The sequence below is a fragment of the Mus caroli genome, unplaced genomic scaffold (genome assembly GCF_978045245.1).
Source record: "Mus caroli unplaced genomic scaffold, Mus_caroli_1 scaffold_14, whole genome shotgun sequence".
NCBI lineage: Eukaryota > Metazoa > Chordata > Mammalia > Rodentia > Muridae > Mus > Mus caroli.
This window is the reverse complement of record NW_028227269.1, coordinates 57,400,320-57,418,950: the sequence shown is the minus strand read 5'-3', so window position 1 is coordinate 57,418,950 and position 18,631 is coordinate 57,400,320. Positions and strand designations below refer to the sequence as shown.

At 41.1% G+C, this 18,631-nt stretch overlaps 1 protein-coding gene and 1 pseudogene across 12 annotated transcripts in view; both read right to left on the bottom strand.

Annotated features, from left to right (window-relative positions):
- Positions 1 to 678: 678 nt before the first annotated feature.
- On the bottom strand, positions 679 to 1,354 carry LOC110307516 (cytochrome c oxidase subunit 6C pseudogene; annotated as a pseudogene).
- A 3,827-nt stretch (positions 1,355 to 5,181) lies between these two features.
- Positions 5,182 to 18,631, bottom strand: part of Mia2 (MIA SH3 domain ER export factor 2) — an 88,456-nt gene continuing 75,006 nt past the window's right edge. For 9 of the 12 annotated variants that reach the window (XM_021178550.3, XM_029484290.2, XM_029484289.2 and 6 more), the window contains 6 exons: positions 17,513 to 17,641; positions 13,943 to 14,101; positions 9,674 to 9,790; positions 8,188 to 8,246; positions 6,809 to 7,043; positions 5,182 to 5,722 (listed from right to left, as the gene is read on the bottom strand). In XM_021178550.3, the coding sequence (XP_021034209.1) occupies positions 5,559 to 5,722; positions 6,809 to 7,043; positions 8,188 to 8,246; positions 9,674 to 9,790; positions 13,943 to 14,101; positions 17,513 to 17,641 (863 nt within the window). In that variant the 3' untranslated portion in view covers positions 5,182 to 5,558. The remainder of the gene's footprint in view (positions 5,723 to 6,808; positions 7,044 to 8,187; positions 8,247 to 9,673; positions 9,791 to 13,942; positions 14,102 to 17,512; positions 17,642 to 18,631) is intronic. The other 3 variants (XM_029484292.2, XM_029484293.2, XM_029484291.2) reach the window with 1 other exon arrangement.

The window sequence follows — 18,631 nt, the reverse complement described above, 5'->3', positions numbered from 1 at the left end:
TACCTCATTTTTAGTACACTTATAACCCTAAGATCCTCCTATCTATCTTTTTTCCAAATACTTTCTGATCCCCTTCCCTCTCCCCCTACCCCAAAAAAAACTAGTCACAAGGCTAGAGACTTGACTCGGCACTTGAGCACTCCCACTGCTCTTGTAGCAAACTCCAGTTTGATTTCCAGCACCCTTATTAGGTGGCTCACAACTGACTACAACTCCAGAGAATCCAACACCGTCTGGCCTCTGCTAGCACCTACACATTCATGGTACGCATAAATCCACTCAAACAGATGTACACTATCAGTCACTGCATGCATTTAACGGTCCTCTAGGTAAGAGTCCTAGCTCTCTCTCTGCCCAGCACTTTACCCATTTATACATTCAAATACTGCCAGAAAGGCAAGAGCCAACCTTAGGCCTGCTGAAATTTAAAATAAAAATAAATGCTGGTGTTTGACATTATACAGACTAAATACTGTGTAGCCTTAAGATGTGGCGCCTAAGCCTGCGGAGGACTTAAAAAGGAAGAGGTGCAGCCCAGGAGTGAGCAGCTTCCGGTAATACAGTTCATGCCACTACACACTGGAAAGCTTTGAAATTCCTTTTTTTCTTCCATATAATTACATTAATTCCATATAATTATTAAGAGAAACTACTCCTTAGCACACATATTCATGTTTCATAGTTCAGGAACGCAGGTCAGCAATGAACTTCTATGGAGCGCAATCCAAAGAATTCTTTGGGTTCTGAAATCACTTCGCACTCTGAATGATACCAGCCTTCCTCATCTCTTCAAAACCTTTCATGGAATCACAATTTCTGTAGAATTCTGCATACGCCTTCTTTCTTGGCTCAGCCACCCCAAACTTATAGGCAGCAGCAACTCCCAGGGCCACAATGAATGTGGCAACAATATGAACCCACAGACGCTTGCCCGAAGACCACGCATCTGTGGTTTGGGCAACAGCGCACCGGAACTCATGGTAGCCAATGTCCTCTACACCAACGTCCTTCCCGGTTCTCGGAGAAACGGAGCAGGCTTTGAAATTCTTACACAAAGAAATACTCCATTTATGTTTCTCAAACGAGGCTGAATCACATTTCTGTCTTACAACAAGAGCCCTATCTCCTTTCCCTCGCCATAACACACAGTAAGTTTATGGTCTTCAGAGCTTGTTTTAGGGGGCTCTCTAATTTAAAACAAAAACAAAAACCAAATCAGAAAAATTAAAAAAGTTTTCTAACATTCCTACCAAGTTCTGTGAAAATAGCTATGAAAAAAAAAATATATATATATGGTTTATGTTGTGAAAACACAGACTTAAGTTGTTTCTAAACAGGCTTACAGTGGACCTGGAACTACTTCTGCAGATACAATTATCAACAAAGTTCACAAAACAACTTTATAGCTTCCTAATCCTATCTGCTGCAGGATATTTGATTACACCGTGAACCCTGGGATTGTGTTCCTTACTAAAAAAATAACGTTTCTAGTTGTGCTGTATCTCAGCCCTTAGCACACACCTTTAATCCCAAACAATGAAGGTAGTTAGTTTGTAAAAGGAAGTGCCCATGTTTGAAAGTGATGTCTACTTAAGTGGCAAACAAAGTGATGAAACAGCAAAAGATTTGACAGAACAGGATATTCCCAACTTTCAAGAAGAGAAAGGAGGGGCAATTTAAGAGAGAACAGCACAGAGAAAGAAAGGGGGAGAAGGCTATTTTACTGGCAGGGTTTTACAGAGACAGGTCACAGAGGGAACAGGCTCCACACAGGTGAAGACAGACTGAGCCAGAGAATAAGAAGGAGCCAGAAGATTTAAACAGATTGCCAGAGTTAGTTTAAGGCCAAGCAGAGCAAAGTCAGAGGCTGAAAGAGGAGCCAAATTGAATCAGTCAGCTTGCAGAGGAGTTTGAGCCAGAACAGCTGAGTTGAACCAGCCAGCCAAAGATCAGAAAGAACTAGAAAAGATGAATTTATTCAGCAGTAAGTCTTAAAGGCCAAAAACATTCTTGGCCTAGACAAGATTACACAGAGACTAGAAGCTTCCGGGACTAGCCCTGGGTTGGCAGACTGAGGCAGTAAGCCTCCAAGATGATAATCACAATCAGGCAAATTAAAAGATACTTTTACACTTACCTACTTTAAAAGTCTTTCAACAAACCTACTACCAAAGAATGTAAATTTGTTCTGACCCAAATTCTAACAAATTCCTAAAAGTCAGTACAAAACACAAGAAGTGTATGCACAAAGTATTACTCTTCATTTTTTTAAATTTTTAATTGTGTGTGTGTGCGCACGTGTTCAAGGAGGCCAGAGGCATCAGATCCTGTGGAACTGCAGTTAGAGAAGGTTGTGGCTAAGCTGACATGGGCCATGAGAGCCTAATTCATAACTGCTGAGCCATCTCTCCAGCCCTAGTTCCAAGAAAGGTGCCTTCACAAACTAATGTCACACAAGATGAAGCTTATAAAGACTATGTATCAAAAACAATGTTAGATTACTTGTATGAAAAATATATAGTGATCTATACAAATATGTAATATGGACCTAAATTCACAGATCTATATTCAAAATACATTGGAAGGATGAAGGCCAGAAGGGAACATCACCTTAAGTGATGGAAAGGCCACTTCCTAACAAATGCTTTCTGTTGTTTCAGCCATTGTCTACTCTTATGCAAGGATTATATATGGCTTTTCTGTTTCATTTTTAAAAGTAAAATTAATCAGAGAAAGTTACACATATAATTATACATTCACACTGGTCAAAATAATGCCCAACTCAATTTCTTGAGCTTTATCACTTCAATCAGTCCATTCCTAAAGGAAACTAAAATGTGTCACAGTTTTAGGCTCTTGATGCTTAAGAACAAACTTATAATTGGACCAAAAATTATGTCACTGGGAGTCACAGAGAAGGAAACAGAAACTTAACATGTGATTTACTATTGTGCTAAATTAACACTTAACATAAATTTTGATTTCTTGACTTGCAAATTTTAGGTTAAATATGGAACAATTATGCATATATTTATATGCACAATAAATTTAATGGCATACGTGAAGATATAAATACATAGCTAACAGAAAGTAAGATACTGGTCCAGGGAGAGAAAGAAATGTAGGTTTAAACAGAGATTCAAAGATATTAAGCTTACAAAGGTGGGCGTGGTGGCTCACACCTTTAGTCCCAGCACTCGGGAGGCAGAGGCAGGCGGATTTCTGAGTTCGAGGCCAGCCTGGTCTACAAAGTGAGTTCCAAGACAGCCAGGGCTATACAGAGAAACCCTGTCTCGAAAAACCAAAACCAAACAAGCAAACAAACAAATAAACAAACAAAAAAAAAAAACCCAAAGGTATCAACAGAAAACTTAAATGATACTGGACAAGAGAAGTGTGATGCAGAGGTGGGGAAAATGGAAGAGCAGTCGGTGCATGCACTGTGGAGAGAGGCGGAACTGGAAAGGTGGCAGGTACAGGTCGACAGTGACAACTAAGGGGTGTGTGTTGTAAAGTATGTGTTCTAAAACTCTAGGATCAGAATAGGGAAAACAGGACAGTCCATGCAAAGCCTTTCTCTCTGGTCTAGACAGCGGAAATACCTCACAACATTAATGTTTCCAATAACACATGGGAAATGTTCCAATCATGATCACACTGCTTTGCTGGAGAATGTTTAAAGTGCTGACCTTTGACACTGAAGCAAGTGAGAACCACAGTTGAACCCACTCTCTCCTTTCCCTGGCCTTCGGAGACCAAGAACTCAAACACAGAGCCTCTGAAGACACTTGAACCTCAGCTCAAAGTGAAGACACACTGCCTCAACACTAGTTACACTGTGCCAACTCTCTCAACAATGCCCTCAGAAAACAGTCACCATCCTACAAGCTAAGATACGATGAGAGCCAGGCCTGGTGGCCCATGCCTCTATTCCCAGGATGCCTTTATCTGCAGCACTCGAGGACAAGAAGTAGGCATTATTTCCAAGTTCAAGGCCAAGTTCCACGGCAGTCAGTGCTACACAGAAACCCTGTCTCAAACTCACTAATGAAATAGTTAAAATGAGAGAAAGATAAATCATATAAGAAAGCCAGTCAGTAGGGCCCGCATGGTGCAGGATAGGGGGCTTGCTGTGTGAGCCTGACAACCCAAGACTCTCCAGAGCCTACAGCAGAAAGAGATTAACTGTCCAGTGGTCCTCTGACCATCACCCACCCCTGCATCAGAGTGGATGCCTGTATACCGCCCTCCGCATACCATCACCCACCCCTGCATCAGAGTGGATGCCTGTATACCGCCCTCCGCACACATTGGTTTTTTGTTTGTTTGTTTGTTTTGAAACAGGGTCTCTCTGTGTGGCCCTGGCTGTCCTGGAACTCACTTTGTAGACCAGGCTGGCCTCGAACTCAGAATCCGCCTGCCTCTGCCTCCCAAGTGCTGAGATTAATGGCATTCGCCACCACTGACTGGATTGTTTTTAAACTAATAAAAAGGAAAACTACTCAGTGGACTAAAAAAAATGAAATTCAACATTAGACAGTATCTGGGCTTTTTTAAAAAAGTATCCATATTTAAGTTTGTTTGTTTTTGTTTTGTTTTTCGAGACAGGGTTTCTCTGTATAGCCCTGGCTGTCCTTGGAACTCACTTTGTAGACCAGGCTGGCCTCAAACTCAGAAATCTGCCTGCCTCTGCCTCCCAAATGCTGGGATCAAAGGTGTGCGCCACCACACCGCCTGGCTCATATCTAAGCTTTTAAAGTGTATTAATTTGTTTTGGGCCACTCATATCTAACTACAAGAACTAGGGTACATATTTTGTAAGATCATCAAATCAGAAAGACCACAAAACAATTTACTTAAATATAATTTAGTGTGTACAGGCATTTTCTCTATATGCACATCTGTATCCTAGATGCATACCTGGTGCATGTGGAGGTCATAAGAGGCCATTGAATCCCCTGGAACTGGAGTTACGGAGGGTTGTGAACTGCCCAACTTGTGAACCAAACCCAAGTCATCTGGAAGAGCAGCCAGTGTTCTAACTACTGAGCCACTCTCTCTCCAACCCCAAATGCTTTACTTCTGGGCCACTGAACTATTGATACAGGTAAAAAAGACTAACTTATAGAACCATGTTACAGGAAACTGGCTAGTTTTATTATTATTAATACCAAACAAGACTTTAAGTCAATTAAACTTTATTTGATTAAACATAAAGTTACTTTTACATTGCCTACAACCATGGAGAACACATTCCTGGTATAAAGACGCAGCCTTTTGAGTTTGAGATATCCCCAACTATAAGATTACATATATAAAACTACCATAACTATAGATGAGGTAATCAAAGTAAAATAGTTATACTATCTAGAATAAAATAAAATGGAAATAATTTACTCATAAGATTCATATTTAAATCATCTTTATTTACAAAATACTATCCTGAGAATTATAATTCCATTAAGCTTCAATTTGAGCAAAAATATAATCACATAAGTAACAGCAGTTACTTAAACTGAAAATGAGACGGAAATGACTGCCGGCGAGACCAAATGCTGTCAGGCCTCCTGTGTTTCTGGAGGGTCAGCTGCAGGCTCTTTTGAAGGCGGAATCAAGTCTGGGGGGAGCTCACATCTACTTTCAGGATGTGGGGGCGGGGGGAAGAACCCAGCTCTGGGGGGAAGGTAAGGTGGAAAGCCCCTCGGTGCGTACACAGTTCTCCCTGTTCAAAGAGATTAGCAAAAGACATTGGAAGTTTAAACTGAGTACTGCACACTTGTTAAACTAGCAGCTCCAGGAGCTATTGTGACATTCAAACACTCACACCACAGTACTTGATCTCAAGAATTAATTTTGTCACTGAAAAATGCACCTCATCAAAAACATAGGATTAATAAGACTATTACTAATTTCAGGTACGTTTGTCCTATCTTAGCAGCTACACAAGATTTTGATACACTCAAGACTTTAAACCCTTGATATTCTACTAAAAATATTTCCTATAATACCAAGGATCACCTTAAAACTTTCCAAACAAAGTTCATTTTGATTTCATCACTTGAAAACTAGTGATGAGGTCAGAGAATGACCTCACAGGACAACTAAGCTGGTTCTTGTCTAGTACTTAGGATTTACTGTGAAGAAACCTGGGTTCCAAATGGTAAAGTATGCTGTAAAAGCAATAAATTACTTTTATTTTAAAATGAAAGGGTATTAAGCAATTTCAGTAAGTTCAACAAATAACTAGAAATGAACATAGATTTTAAATAAATATGATCACAGGAGCTATTTATGAAAAAGAGTTTACAACATTTTAGTCAGTAATCTTAAAACTAAAATATAAGTAATAATTTAACTAATTGCCACAATACTTTTTTTTTTTTTTGGTTTTTCGAGACAGGGTTTCTCTGTATAGCCCTGGCTGTCCTTGGAACTCACTTTGTAGACCAGGCTGGCCTCAGAATTCAGAAATCTGCCTGCCTCTGCCTCCCAAGTGCTGGGATTAAAGGCGTGCACCACCACGCCCGGCCACAATACATCTATCAAATGAATTACACATAATTTTAATCTTAAAACTGCTTGTAAATTTAGTGGTTTTCTGAACTATCACAATACAGTTAAAATGAAAACTTAGCTAAGGTGAATGGAGCCCTGGCTCCCTTTGATGCTGGACTGTAAGCTGTGAGCTGTATAAACCCTTTGCTTCCCACGAGCTGGTTCTGGATAGTGTGTATCACAGCAACAGGGACCAAACTACAAGTAAAGCACAGATTAACTGTCATCTGCATGGACTATTAAAAAAGCCTACCTGGGAACGGAGGAAGTGGTGGGCCAGGGAAGTCCCTTGGTGGAAAATAATCTCGAGGAGCTGCATAGATGTTCCCTGGAGGAGGTGGGGGGAAAGAGGGACCCCTTCTCATGAACTGGCTCCTTGGATCCACTGGAAACAATGGGTCTCTGACTGGAGGAAAGGGTGGAGGGAAGGAGCCACGGCCAGCTGCTTCACATTCAGCAGGGATAGGAGAATCAGGCACATTAGAGTTCTGGAACAGATGGACAAGCAGCAATCAGTACAGTGGATCCTGTCCCCTAACTGAACTGTCTTGTCTGCCCTCAATGAGATAGGATGTACCTGGTTCTGTAGTGATTTAAGGTACCAGAGTGGGTTGGTACCCAGTGGGGACCTCCACTTTCTTAGAGATGAAGGGGGGGGGGGGAGCTGTGTGTGTGTGGAAGGGACTGGGAGAAGAGGAGGGATGTGATCAGGATATAAAGTGAATAAACCAATGGGGAAAAAAAAGATACTGATATTTCCAAAATGACAAAAGTCAATGTTATATTTTTAAACTAAAATATACTTTAAGATTCAAATAAGATTTCAAGGGAGAAATTCTAAGTGTGTTCAGCTAGTAAGTAAGGTGACTTAAAAACCCATCTGAAAGTCATGTTTTGTTGTTTTTTAAACAGGGGAGTTGTAGGTTTCTTTTTATTTTTTATTTTTTAAATGTTTCATTTACCATATGTGTATGGGTATTTTGCCTTCATGTATGTCAGCACACCATGCACAACCATGTACAATTCTTGGAGGATAAGAATAGGACTTTAGATCCCCTGGGTTGTGAGATACCAGGCAGTTGCTAGGAACCAAACCCAGGTCCTCTAGGAGAGCAGCCAGTGCTCTTAACCTGTAAGTCATTTCTCCTGTCCATGATCCGGCTTTTTGAAACAACATTTCCTTATATAGTCCACACTGACTTTGACCTCATGATCCTCCTGCCTCAGCCTGCCAAGATGTCAGGATTACATGGTTTGTGATTTGTAATATTTTACCATAGGTAAAACAACAGCCAGAAAGGAAACAGTGTTAATCCTAAGTGGAAGTATGTTTTTATAATATATATTTATCACAAGGTAGAATAATTCTAGCCTTATTCTAGCAAAACCAAGAAACTGGTTATGGGGCTGGAGAGATGGCTCAGCAGGTAAGAGCACTGACTGCTCTTCAGAAAGGTCCTGAGTTCAAATCCCAGCAACCACATGTTGGCTCACAACCATCTATAATGAGATTGCATGCACTCTTCTGGTGTGTCTGAAGACAGCTACAATGTACTTACATATAATAAATAAATAAATAAATAAAAGAAACTGGTTATGGCACATGGGAAGAATTCAATTTTCAACACTTACACCAAGATTATCTTTGGTATCGTTTCTACTGGATTCCATTTCTGAGGATACTGGCCCATCTAAGCAAAAACAAATAAAATAAAATAAATTAAACCAGGAAAAAAATTCCTGAGTTCTTTCTTCCATTCCTAGACTATTACAGAACCAGATGGCAGTGATATGTTCCCCTCCCCTTGCTGGCGCAGGAGAACAACTTGACATGAGTATTCCATGTTAGAGTCCCAAGAGCAGCCTGAGGCCTGTGAAGTTCCAATGGAATTGCATTCTTTTGCAGTGTTGGGATGACCTTTCCAGCCAGTTCCTAAGCAATCTTACGCCAACAGCCTCCTAAGGGAACTTCTCAGGGGACAGCACCCCACTTCCTGACTTTGCTGTTTGCCCTCCTTCCCCTCAGTATACGATATGTATTTTTGTTGTAAAAGTACCCTCCTTATGGTACCCAGTGAATGCACAATGAAAACTTAATTTCTGAATTTTTGTTCTTCTTGATGCTGTGTGCTTTGTGCTACTGTAGATACACACACTTCCTACCAACAGTGGCTGTTTCAGTGGTAGTAAAAGAGGTCTCAACAAACAGATCCAATCTACTGAATACCAAATGATTACATGAGAACTGATTAAGAATATGAACCCAAATTATTTTTCTGGTAGTCTTTTATACATCCACTGTCATCTAGTCACCTAATACACTTGACTACAGAACAGGATATGTGTAAATGAACTGAAAACAATTAGACTCAGCTATGGAACAGAGACAAGTTTATACCACAGGGAGATACAATAAACCCTTACCATGGAACCCAAATTAACCTGCGACACATCTTTTTTTCTGCTTGCTATTTTTTATTTAATTTTATTTTTTTTACTTATTCATTTATATGACATGCCTGTAATGTGATACAAGGAAGGACTGGAAAGATGGCTCAGCTGCTCTTCCACAGGACCTGGGTTCAATTTCCAGCACCCACAGAGCAGCCCTCAACCATCTGTAATTCCAGTTCTGGGGAACTGATGGCTTGTTCTGGCCTCCATGGGCTTCAAGCATACACATGATGCACAGAAATAAATGCAGGCAAAACACCATCACACATAACATCAAAATAAGTAAAGTCTTTTTCTTAAAAAAGGACAATAAGGGAGCTGGAGAGATGGCTCAGTGGTTAAGAGCACTCACTGACTGCTCTTCCAGAGGTCCTGAGTTCAATTCCCAGCAACCACATGGTGGCTCACAACCATCTGTAATGGAGTCTGATGTCCTCTTCTGATGACAGCTACCGTGTACTCATATAAAATAAATAAACATTTAAAAAAGACAGTAAGAACTACAAACAGGAAATTCAGGAAAGATATTCTGGCCTTCAGAGCTCTCTGAGGTAACCACTCTATCAGCCTCGGTTCAATTCACAGTCCTCTAGACCATCCCAGGTTAATCATACACAATCATACATTCACCCACTCAAGTAAGCACACACACAGTATTTCTTACCCACTTTATCCAAAGAGGGCATATTATAACTTCTGAGTTCTGCTGGTCCAGAGAGTCTACCAGAATTAGGATAAAACCGATCTTGCCTTTGTAGAGCTGGATCAGAATATAGTTGGCCTAGAAAATATTTTTTTAGAATATCTTCATTAATTACTTATGTTTACACATTAGACTTAAGACATTTCCTCTGCATCCAAAAATTAAAAACAAAAACTGTGAACCTATATTATGGGTAAGCAATAGTCAACAATTTAAGAAAAGTAACCCTTGCATACTTTGACACATTAGAATTTAAATATTTCAGCCAGGCAGTGGTGGTACACGCCTTTAATCCCAGCACTCAGGAGGCAGAGGCAGGCAGATTTCTGAGTTCGAGGCCAGCCTGGTCTACAGAGTGAGTTCCAGGACAGCCAGGGCTATAAAAAGAAACCCTGCCTCGAAAAAACAAAAAGTATTTGATTTTTTTTCAATTACTGAGTATATGTAGGTTAAATCTACACATGAAATGCTGAAACAAGGCAGCTTACAATCTGTAGAGACAGACGTACTCATTTCACCTTCACATTATTGATAGTACCTCAAGGAAAGAAGGACAGTAACTCACGTCAAAGGAAATGCTAAGCAGACACTCGGGGAGAAGGAGAAGCAGAGTAAGAAACTCAGCACCAGAGTCACGTTTGTCACCAACAGCAAAAAGCACTGCAGACACCATGTGTGCTCCAAGTTTCACTAACTTCAGCATTTCTGTTTTAGCATTCTGTTGGAGGATGGTTCTGTGCACTGTGTATTCAGATGCTGAGTTCTAGGCCCAGACATCTGGTTGCAGTCCAGAAAGATGGCATGGCCAAGTCTTAAAGTTAAGTACAAATTGTTTTCTATCACCTCTAATTGGTTAATAAAGAGCTAATCTGCCACTTAGCTGGGCAGGAGAGACAGGGTGGGACTTCAGATCCTAGTCAGGGTGTCCCAAAGGTGACCAGAGAGTAGAAAAGGACCACAAGTGGAAAAAAAAAAGGAATAGAGATGGACCTGGGGGGTTCGACATGATGTCTCAACGAGAGAGCAGCCACCAGGACACACATGAGACAGAGCAAGCCAGGGCAAGGCCAGAGGGCGGATAACAGGGCATACGGCTGGGTGGTGGCAGCCTAATCGGGTAGACAGTTCAGAACCTGGCCAGCTTCATGTTTGCAGCTTGTTAATAAAAAATAACAGGTCTTTTATGTCTTTTATTCAGGAGCTACAATGGGCATAAACACACAGGGGCGAAAAGAATTCCCCCCAAAATTACATTTAGAGCATTTATTCCAAACTGAAGGAAGATGTGTCTCAACTGGTAAGCAGGTCACAGCTCAGATGAAGGGCATCTGCACACACACATTTGTGCACTAACTCTACAAAATGAGGGCCTCTGTGGTCACTCTCCTTCAGTCAGAAGGGTCATCTAGAATGGCAAAATGGAACTCTTAATTCCTAGTGGAACTCAGCACTCTGCAAGAAACAACAAGGAGTCTGTTTTAGTCTTGAGAGGTGATGGCAGACTTACTCAGAATAGTATGAAGATATCAACTCCAGTCTCTGGAAACAAAGAAAGTGGGCTAAGCAGTTCTTAGTGTGTGCCTTATGTGTGTGTTTATGCCAACCTGACACAGCTAAAGTCGTCTGAGAGAAGGGAACTTCAGTCAAGAAAACACTTCCATAAGATCTGACCAAAGGCAAGCTGCAGGGCATTTTCTTAATTCTGTGATCAATGGAGGAGGGCCTAGCCCACTGTGGGTGGTGCCATCCCCGGGCAGGTGTCATGGGGAGCAAGCCAGTAAGCAGCACCCCTCCATGGCCTCTGCATCAGCTCCTGCCTCCAGATTCCTACCCTGTGTGAGCTCCCATCTTGACTTCCTTCAGTGATGGACTATGATGTGGAAAACAAATGAATCCCTTCCTCCCTGAGGTACTTTTGGTCATGGTGTTCATCACAGCACTAGAAACCTAACTAAGAAACTATCCTACTACGAACATCAACAAACTGCCGATGGCCTCAGTAGGCAGGGGTTCATAATATGAACTCAGCTCTAGCTGTGTCACTCCTCTTCTGAGAACCACATGAGACAGCCTGAATCATCTCTCCTGCACAAAGCCAAGGAAACCACTAAGAGGAAACAGTCAGTGGAGAAAATGGTATTTAATGAGCTCCCAAGAGTGTTGTGACTAAGGAAAGTCCGAAAACTCATTTATACTACCTTTCAGATCTTAGCAAAGAGCTAATAGAGTCTTATATCTAAACAGAATGCCCCCATTTTCTTCAAACATGGGATTAATTAGACAGAAGAATTAAGTGGAGAAACCTGAAACAACTCATCTTTAATCAGGTCTCAAGAGAACACATTTGTGTTTTGCTCAAAATATCAGAAATTCAGACGTAATTGTTTAACAAAATATATACATTTTGCCCTCCACAAACAAAAGCAATCTGTTCCTTAAATCTGAGGCCTAATGTGTGTCAGGTATTAAACAATATATTGGTCTCAATATAGTATGTGCTTTTAGTTTAATTGTAATAGAAATCAGAAAATACAATGTGGCTGATTTTTTTAAACATTCATTTATTTTGTGTGTATGTATGTATGTACATATGCCATGCCATGAGTGTGGAGACTCAAAAGACAGTTTTCAGGAGTCAGCTCTCTTTCTACCATGTGGGTCCCAAGGACTGAACTTGGGTTTTTAGGCTTGTCGGCAAGCACCCTAACCTCCTCACTGACCGTGTGGTTGGTATTTTAATAAAGGTATATACAAGTAACAAGAAAAGCAGATTAGCAATCATAACAGGAGAAAAAATTCCAAGGGATCAAAAGGGCTTTACTAAACTTTGTTGCTTACTATAGCTAGATTAGAATTCTGCTACAGGACAGAGAGAACTCACACTGACCTAGAAACTTCTCCCCACAGGCTAGCTCTCATAGTGCCAGAAAGCACTAAGAAAAGTCACCAAAGAAGCACTGATGACTTCTGCATGCTGCAGGAATGGCCTTCCCCAGAAGATACACCCACTGGCCAAATAGCGCCATGACTCTTTTGGGAATGACCAACCATTTCCTGATTGAACTTGAGGCCTGCTTTAGAGAAGGGAATCCATGCAAAGTACTGCTCAAAAGTTTGTGGTCATGGAAGGTCGCAGTCCCTAGAGGGGATCTACAGATGTTTTGTTAAATGGACAGGTTATCAAAAAGAGGCTAAGCCAAACATGGTTCCAGTCACATGGCTCTCTGGTGGGGTAAGAGAAGCAGAAGCCTCATCCATTAGCCAGGCATCCTTGGTGAGAGGAGATTGGCCATTGTAAACTAGGACAGACCCACGGTGTTCATGGGACTCAAACAGAATGGCAGGTTCTGGTGAGACAGAGATTCTTAAGCAGAAGGCAGCGATAGGAAAAAATCCTATCCTGTTACTCTCTAATGATCTGGAGAGTGAAGGCTGAGCACTGTCTTGAGAGGGAACGTACATAAAACAGAGCTAACTTGGGGGATAGAGAACAGAGATCAACCACAAATCAAGAAGCCTGAATTCAACCAGCCACAACCAGTATTAGAAACCCCTTGAAAATAGCTGTGATAAGCTGAAAAGTGTATGCAGCAAGAGGCTCAGTGCAGGCCACAAGTGGCAGCAGGAAGCTCAGCTTCTGGGGCCCACAGTCAGCTCTTCACAGCCGCAATCAGAGAACCTGAAGCTCAGCTCCGTCCTTGGCATCCACAGATGCACCCTGTCTACAGACAAGCCACTCCTGGGAGCTCTAGAAGGCCCTGCATCTGCACACGTCTCAGGAAGGTGACTGCTTCCCTCACTCCCAACAAGGAGACACCTGCCAGCCAGAACGCTAGTCACCTCAAAGAGTATCATCTGGGGAGTCTCAAGGAAGACGGTCTGAGAACCTGCGCAGGACCAGAAGGATTGCTGAGAGTTCAAGCAGCAGCAGGAGAATTTCAACAACTATGTGAACATACATATTTTTTTAAATCTCAAGATATATAACTAAATTCTGGGCAAGAAATGTTGGCTAAGATAACAATGAAGATTTTCACTTTTAATATACATCCCCACATTACTCAGATTTTCAAAAATAAGCATTATTACTTTTAAAAGCAACAAAAACAATTGGGTAAAGCTTCTTCTAATGTGAGCCGTCACCTCCTAATGTTCTCTTTTAAAGACTTACTCGTATTTCTAAAACGTGTCATGATTTTTAAGACAGAACTTAAAAATTGTTTCACACACCTGGTGGTGGATGGGCTGTCATCCTGCGATCTTGTTCCCACGGAGGTGACAGGGACCTGTCGGAAGGTGCTCTGGGAGCATCAGATAACCTCTCATAGCTTGACTCTCCTCTTTCAGTGTTCATCTGATGGTCCAGAAGGCTCTCAGGGCCTCGTGAGCCTAATTAAAGAACATACAAATCTACCTTATCTCAACAAGTGTCACAAAAGACCTACTGTCAAATAAAATCAAGGCCCTTTTGAAAAGTAAATACTAATTCAAACAAAGCTCCTCTAGTATACATTTAGATTATAATTCTACCAAAACCATTTCTAAGAAACAGGAAAACTAATTTTACAACGTACATAAACAATGCTTCTGAGCTGGATGTATAGCTCAGAGATTAAAGTATTTGCTTAGCCAACACAAGGCTCCAGTAGCACAGAATACATAAGGAAATAAATATCCAACAACACTTGCCTATAAAATGCATCTTTACACATTATCACCATCAGCACTTTATAATTACATCCGGTGGTTAAATAAATAAATACTAAATCTGAAAAATAAGGCAGAGAAAGGAACTTGTGAAGACTTACAGTAAGCATAACAGCAGAAGTGAGCGAGACTCTGGTTTCTGTAGCTCAGGCTTGCTATGTGTCAGCTCTTAGGCTATCTCAGCACTCTGCTACCAACCAAGCAGTTTCAGACAACTGCTTTGGAAGTGTGCTACACTAACAAACATTAAGAGGCCAAAACTTGTACCACAAGGTGTAATCCGAATTTCTATTTCTAACCTACTATGATTATACATTCTAGAACATTCCTACATCTTTCCTCTAGCTTGCTCCCCATCATTGGTTCATGAGAAGACTAGGAAGGGAGGACACTCAGGAGTCCCCCAGCCTGAGCTCATCCCCACTGAAGCACACAGGCCTTCATGAGCGACTCAAAAGGCTCTCCTCAGCACTTGTGACCAAAGTCACAGGCCAAGAGACTACCAGGTAGACATTGCAAACCTAAAAATACAAAAGCTTAAAGGGTTTTAAGAACAAGTTATATACAATTCACTCTCAAATTCAAATTTCAAGATCCCAAGAGGAAGTAGGCAGATCCACTCTTCCCTTCTACTGCTCACAGGAAATGTATCCACATCAAGATTTTAAGCCTGCAGGTTACTTACCGAGAACTTCTGTAGCTTTTTGAATAGACAGGAAACAACCGTGCGAATAATCTAAACTTACTGTCACTTAAAAGCAATTAAATAGAAGAGGAAAGTACTTAAACAGGAGAGGAGAAAGGAAAAGTAATTTTTACTCTAATTTCAAACATGCATTTGACTACAAGCAATCCTTGACTTATGCAAATCAACTTCCAGTGAATTAGTTTAGCCAATTAAATCCTATTTCTAGGGTACTGTGCTGAGGTATAGCTAGCTGCTACCCATGTGTGTTATGTAAAATTGGCTTTGTCTTAATGAATATTCTTCTCTTAATGAAATGTGATAACACTGTTCAGGAAATGTCACAAATCACAAAAGTGCAATGGCAAATATGCTATGTGGCTGCTTCAGCTGTGCTGCTATCGGTATGTGACATGACGTGACATACATTTCTTTAATTTGAAGTGTATACGGTGGTGGCACTGACTGATAGTCCTAAGCCCAAAGCTTACTGAAGGCATGTAAATTTCAAAACAAACCCCCATTCTGGAGTGTTCAGTACAACGCCCTAGGGCTCCATGTTTGTGGCACAGTCCCTTTCCCTAGAAGTTTTCAGTTCACAGCCAACACAAGCCAAGCTCTTCCTGAGGTGAGCCATGGCTGGCACCCAATTCAGGAGCTGAGGCATGAAAACAGTTCTACATGGAGCAAACTGAGGGCCAAGGAGGTAACAAAGAGGAACCAGGCTGCTTCACCTGCGGCACTGAACACTGGGAGCCTGGGAAACTGGTGTCCTCACTGACTAAAGCCAACTGCAAAGAATAAGGTTCTAAAATATGTGCAGTGGTGTTGGTTTAGCAGAAGTACCTGTTGCCTGAGAGACTCTGGAGATGCGTGGACTCAGTGTGAAATGGTGCTGTGTTTTATAGTCTCATTTGTTTCTGCTTCACATTTAGTTTGTTAAATCACTTACATAAATGGTTAGAGACATTCATTAGCAGTTCATGTACTTAATGTAGCTATGGAAATACAAAACAAGCAAGGTAGAATGGGAACAATGCAGACAACACTGGCTTAGTCTCTCTCTCAAAGTGTAAGTAAAAGTTAGGTCTCCTGAAAAGGCCCCATCAAATTGCTGTAGAAAACAACACTTCTGACTTCCTTCATGATTCAAAAAGGAGGATGGGACTTTCATGTTTTGATTTTCTACAATTAAAAAAAAATGTTAATTTATATATAATATGTATAATATATATATATTATAAATATATATAAATTCTACATTCTGATCTTGTTTCATAAAAAACACATTTATGCTGGTTATACTGCTATAGCTTATATATACATCATCATTATCTTCTTCGTCTATCTTCATCTTCGTCTTCTTTTTTTTTTTTTTGATTTGTAACTACAAACCTTCAGGGCTGAGCATCATAAATCTAAAATCTGCAATATGAGATGCTTCAAAATTCACAAGTTTTTAAGTACACCCGAAGAGTACTCAGAGAAATGGTGAGCTCTGAGATTTCTGTACTTTCTGAGTTGGGATGGCCACTCACACTACACTGCTTGTTAAGAGTTGGGACAGCCACCTGCACTGACTGCATGCCAGAGTTGAGATGGCCACCTGCATTGCACTGTGTGCCAGAGTTGGGATGGCCACTGTGGTGGTTTGAATATGTTTGGCCCAGGGAGTGACACTATTAGGAGGTGTGGCCTTATTGGAGTAGGTGTGGCCTTGTAGGAGGAAGTATGTCACTCATTGTAAGGGTGGGCTTTTAGGCCCTCTTCCTAGCTGCTTAGAAGATAGTCTTCTAGTTGCCTTTGGAACAAGATGTAGAACTCTCAGCTCCTTTTGTACCATGCCTGAATGGATGCTGCCATGCTTCCTGCCTTGATAGTAGACTGAACCTCTGAACCTATAAGCCAGCCCCAATTAAATGCTGTCCTTTATAAGAGTTGTTTTGGTCATATGATCTCTTCACAAAAATGGAAACTCTAACCAAGACAGCCTCCTGCACTACACTGCAGTCAGCGTTGGGATGGTCACCTGCACTACACTGTGTAAGAGAAAAACAGAATAAGGTGCTATAGAGTTTTGTTTTTGTTTGTTTTTTGAAGCAGAATCTTACTATGCAGCTTTGAATAGCCTGGAAAGTACTATGTACACCATGCTGGAAAGTACTGTGTACACCATGCTGGCCTCAAACTAACAGAGATCCTCCTGCTTCTGCCTCCCAACTGCTGGGATTAAAATCTGGTCAAATATTCTCTCTCCAGTTTACAAAAAAAAAAAAAAAAAGCATATCTCTGATAAGTGCAAGGAATGCCTGTATTTGCCAAATGACTATTTGTAGACTTTAAAGTTGAGATGAAAATATAAAGGAAGGAAGGAATTTAGAGTAGTAAAAATGTTTAAACAAATATACCTCTTCCTCCTCCCCCTGGAAGCAAAGGTGAGAGTCTGAGTGGACCCTCCAACAAAGTTGGAGGAGAGAGAAAAGCTCTCGTTTCGGATGGAGGTCGGCCCAATGGTGAGGGACCATATGGGGAGTGCTCTGGAATAAGTAAAACAGCAGATATAAATGCATATCCAGTTAGCTGTACTGAAACATTAGAAACCCATTCAGCAACTGTCCTCAGGTTACCCTACTGTCAGCTTAAGTCTAATCTGTGTCCTGAACACTACACAGGATTAAATAAAATAGGGAGCCTGGTGCTTTTAAAGCCTTTCAACAAATGAGGTATTAGTCCATTAAAAACGTTAGATTTGTATATATGAATACGCAGAACTTGAATTCTGCCACCTTTATACTTATATATACAGCTAGATAGTATTCTGGTGTTTTCAAAGGTTTTATTTTATTTTTAACTTTGCACATATGTGTCTGTCTATGTATGTGTGGGTATGTACATGTAAGTAGCAATAGTCTACAAGGCCAGAGGCAGTGGATCCCTGGAGCGCAAGTGAACAGGGACCATGAGCCAGTTGAGGAGGGTGCGGGGAAGCGAACTCAAGTCCTCTGGAAAAGCAGTACATGCTCTTAACAGCTGAGTCATCTCTTCAGCCCTGAGGGAGTTATGATTTGTAAAACGTGAAGGTATTTCTGTCTGTGTTGAATGTCAGGATTTTTAATCTGTGCAATGCTGAAGGCAAGCTACAAGCTCCCAGAGGAGTATGTGGTTAAATAAATGCACTTTTCAGAACACATGGTACATAAAAACCAACCAACAGACAAGTCCCAAACAAAACAAAAACATTAGCTTATTGTAAGTAACAACACAGGCTAAGCGAGGATGCTCGCGGTACTCAGGAGTTACAGAAAGACTTAGGGAGCATGCAGTCGGTGGGCTTTGTTTGTTGTGTTCTGTTTTTCTGTTTTGTTTTTTGAGACAGTCTCATTATGTGGCACTAGAACTGGATATGTAGACCAGATTGGCCTCAGCCTCAGAGATTAGCTGGTCCTTTCCCCAGAGTACTAGTATTAAAGGAGTCTGCCACTACACCCAGATGGCTGGGGATTTTGATATTCCTTCCCAATATTTCA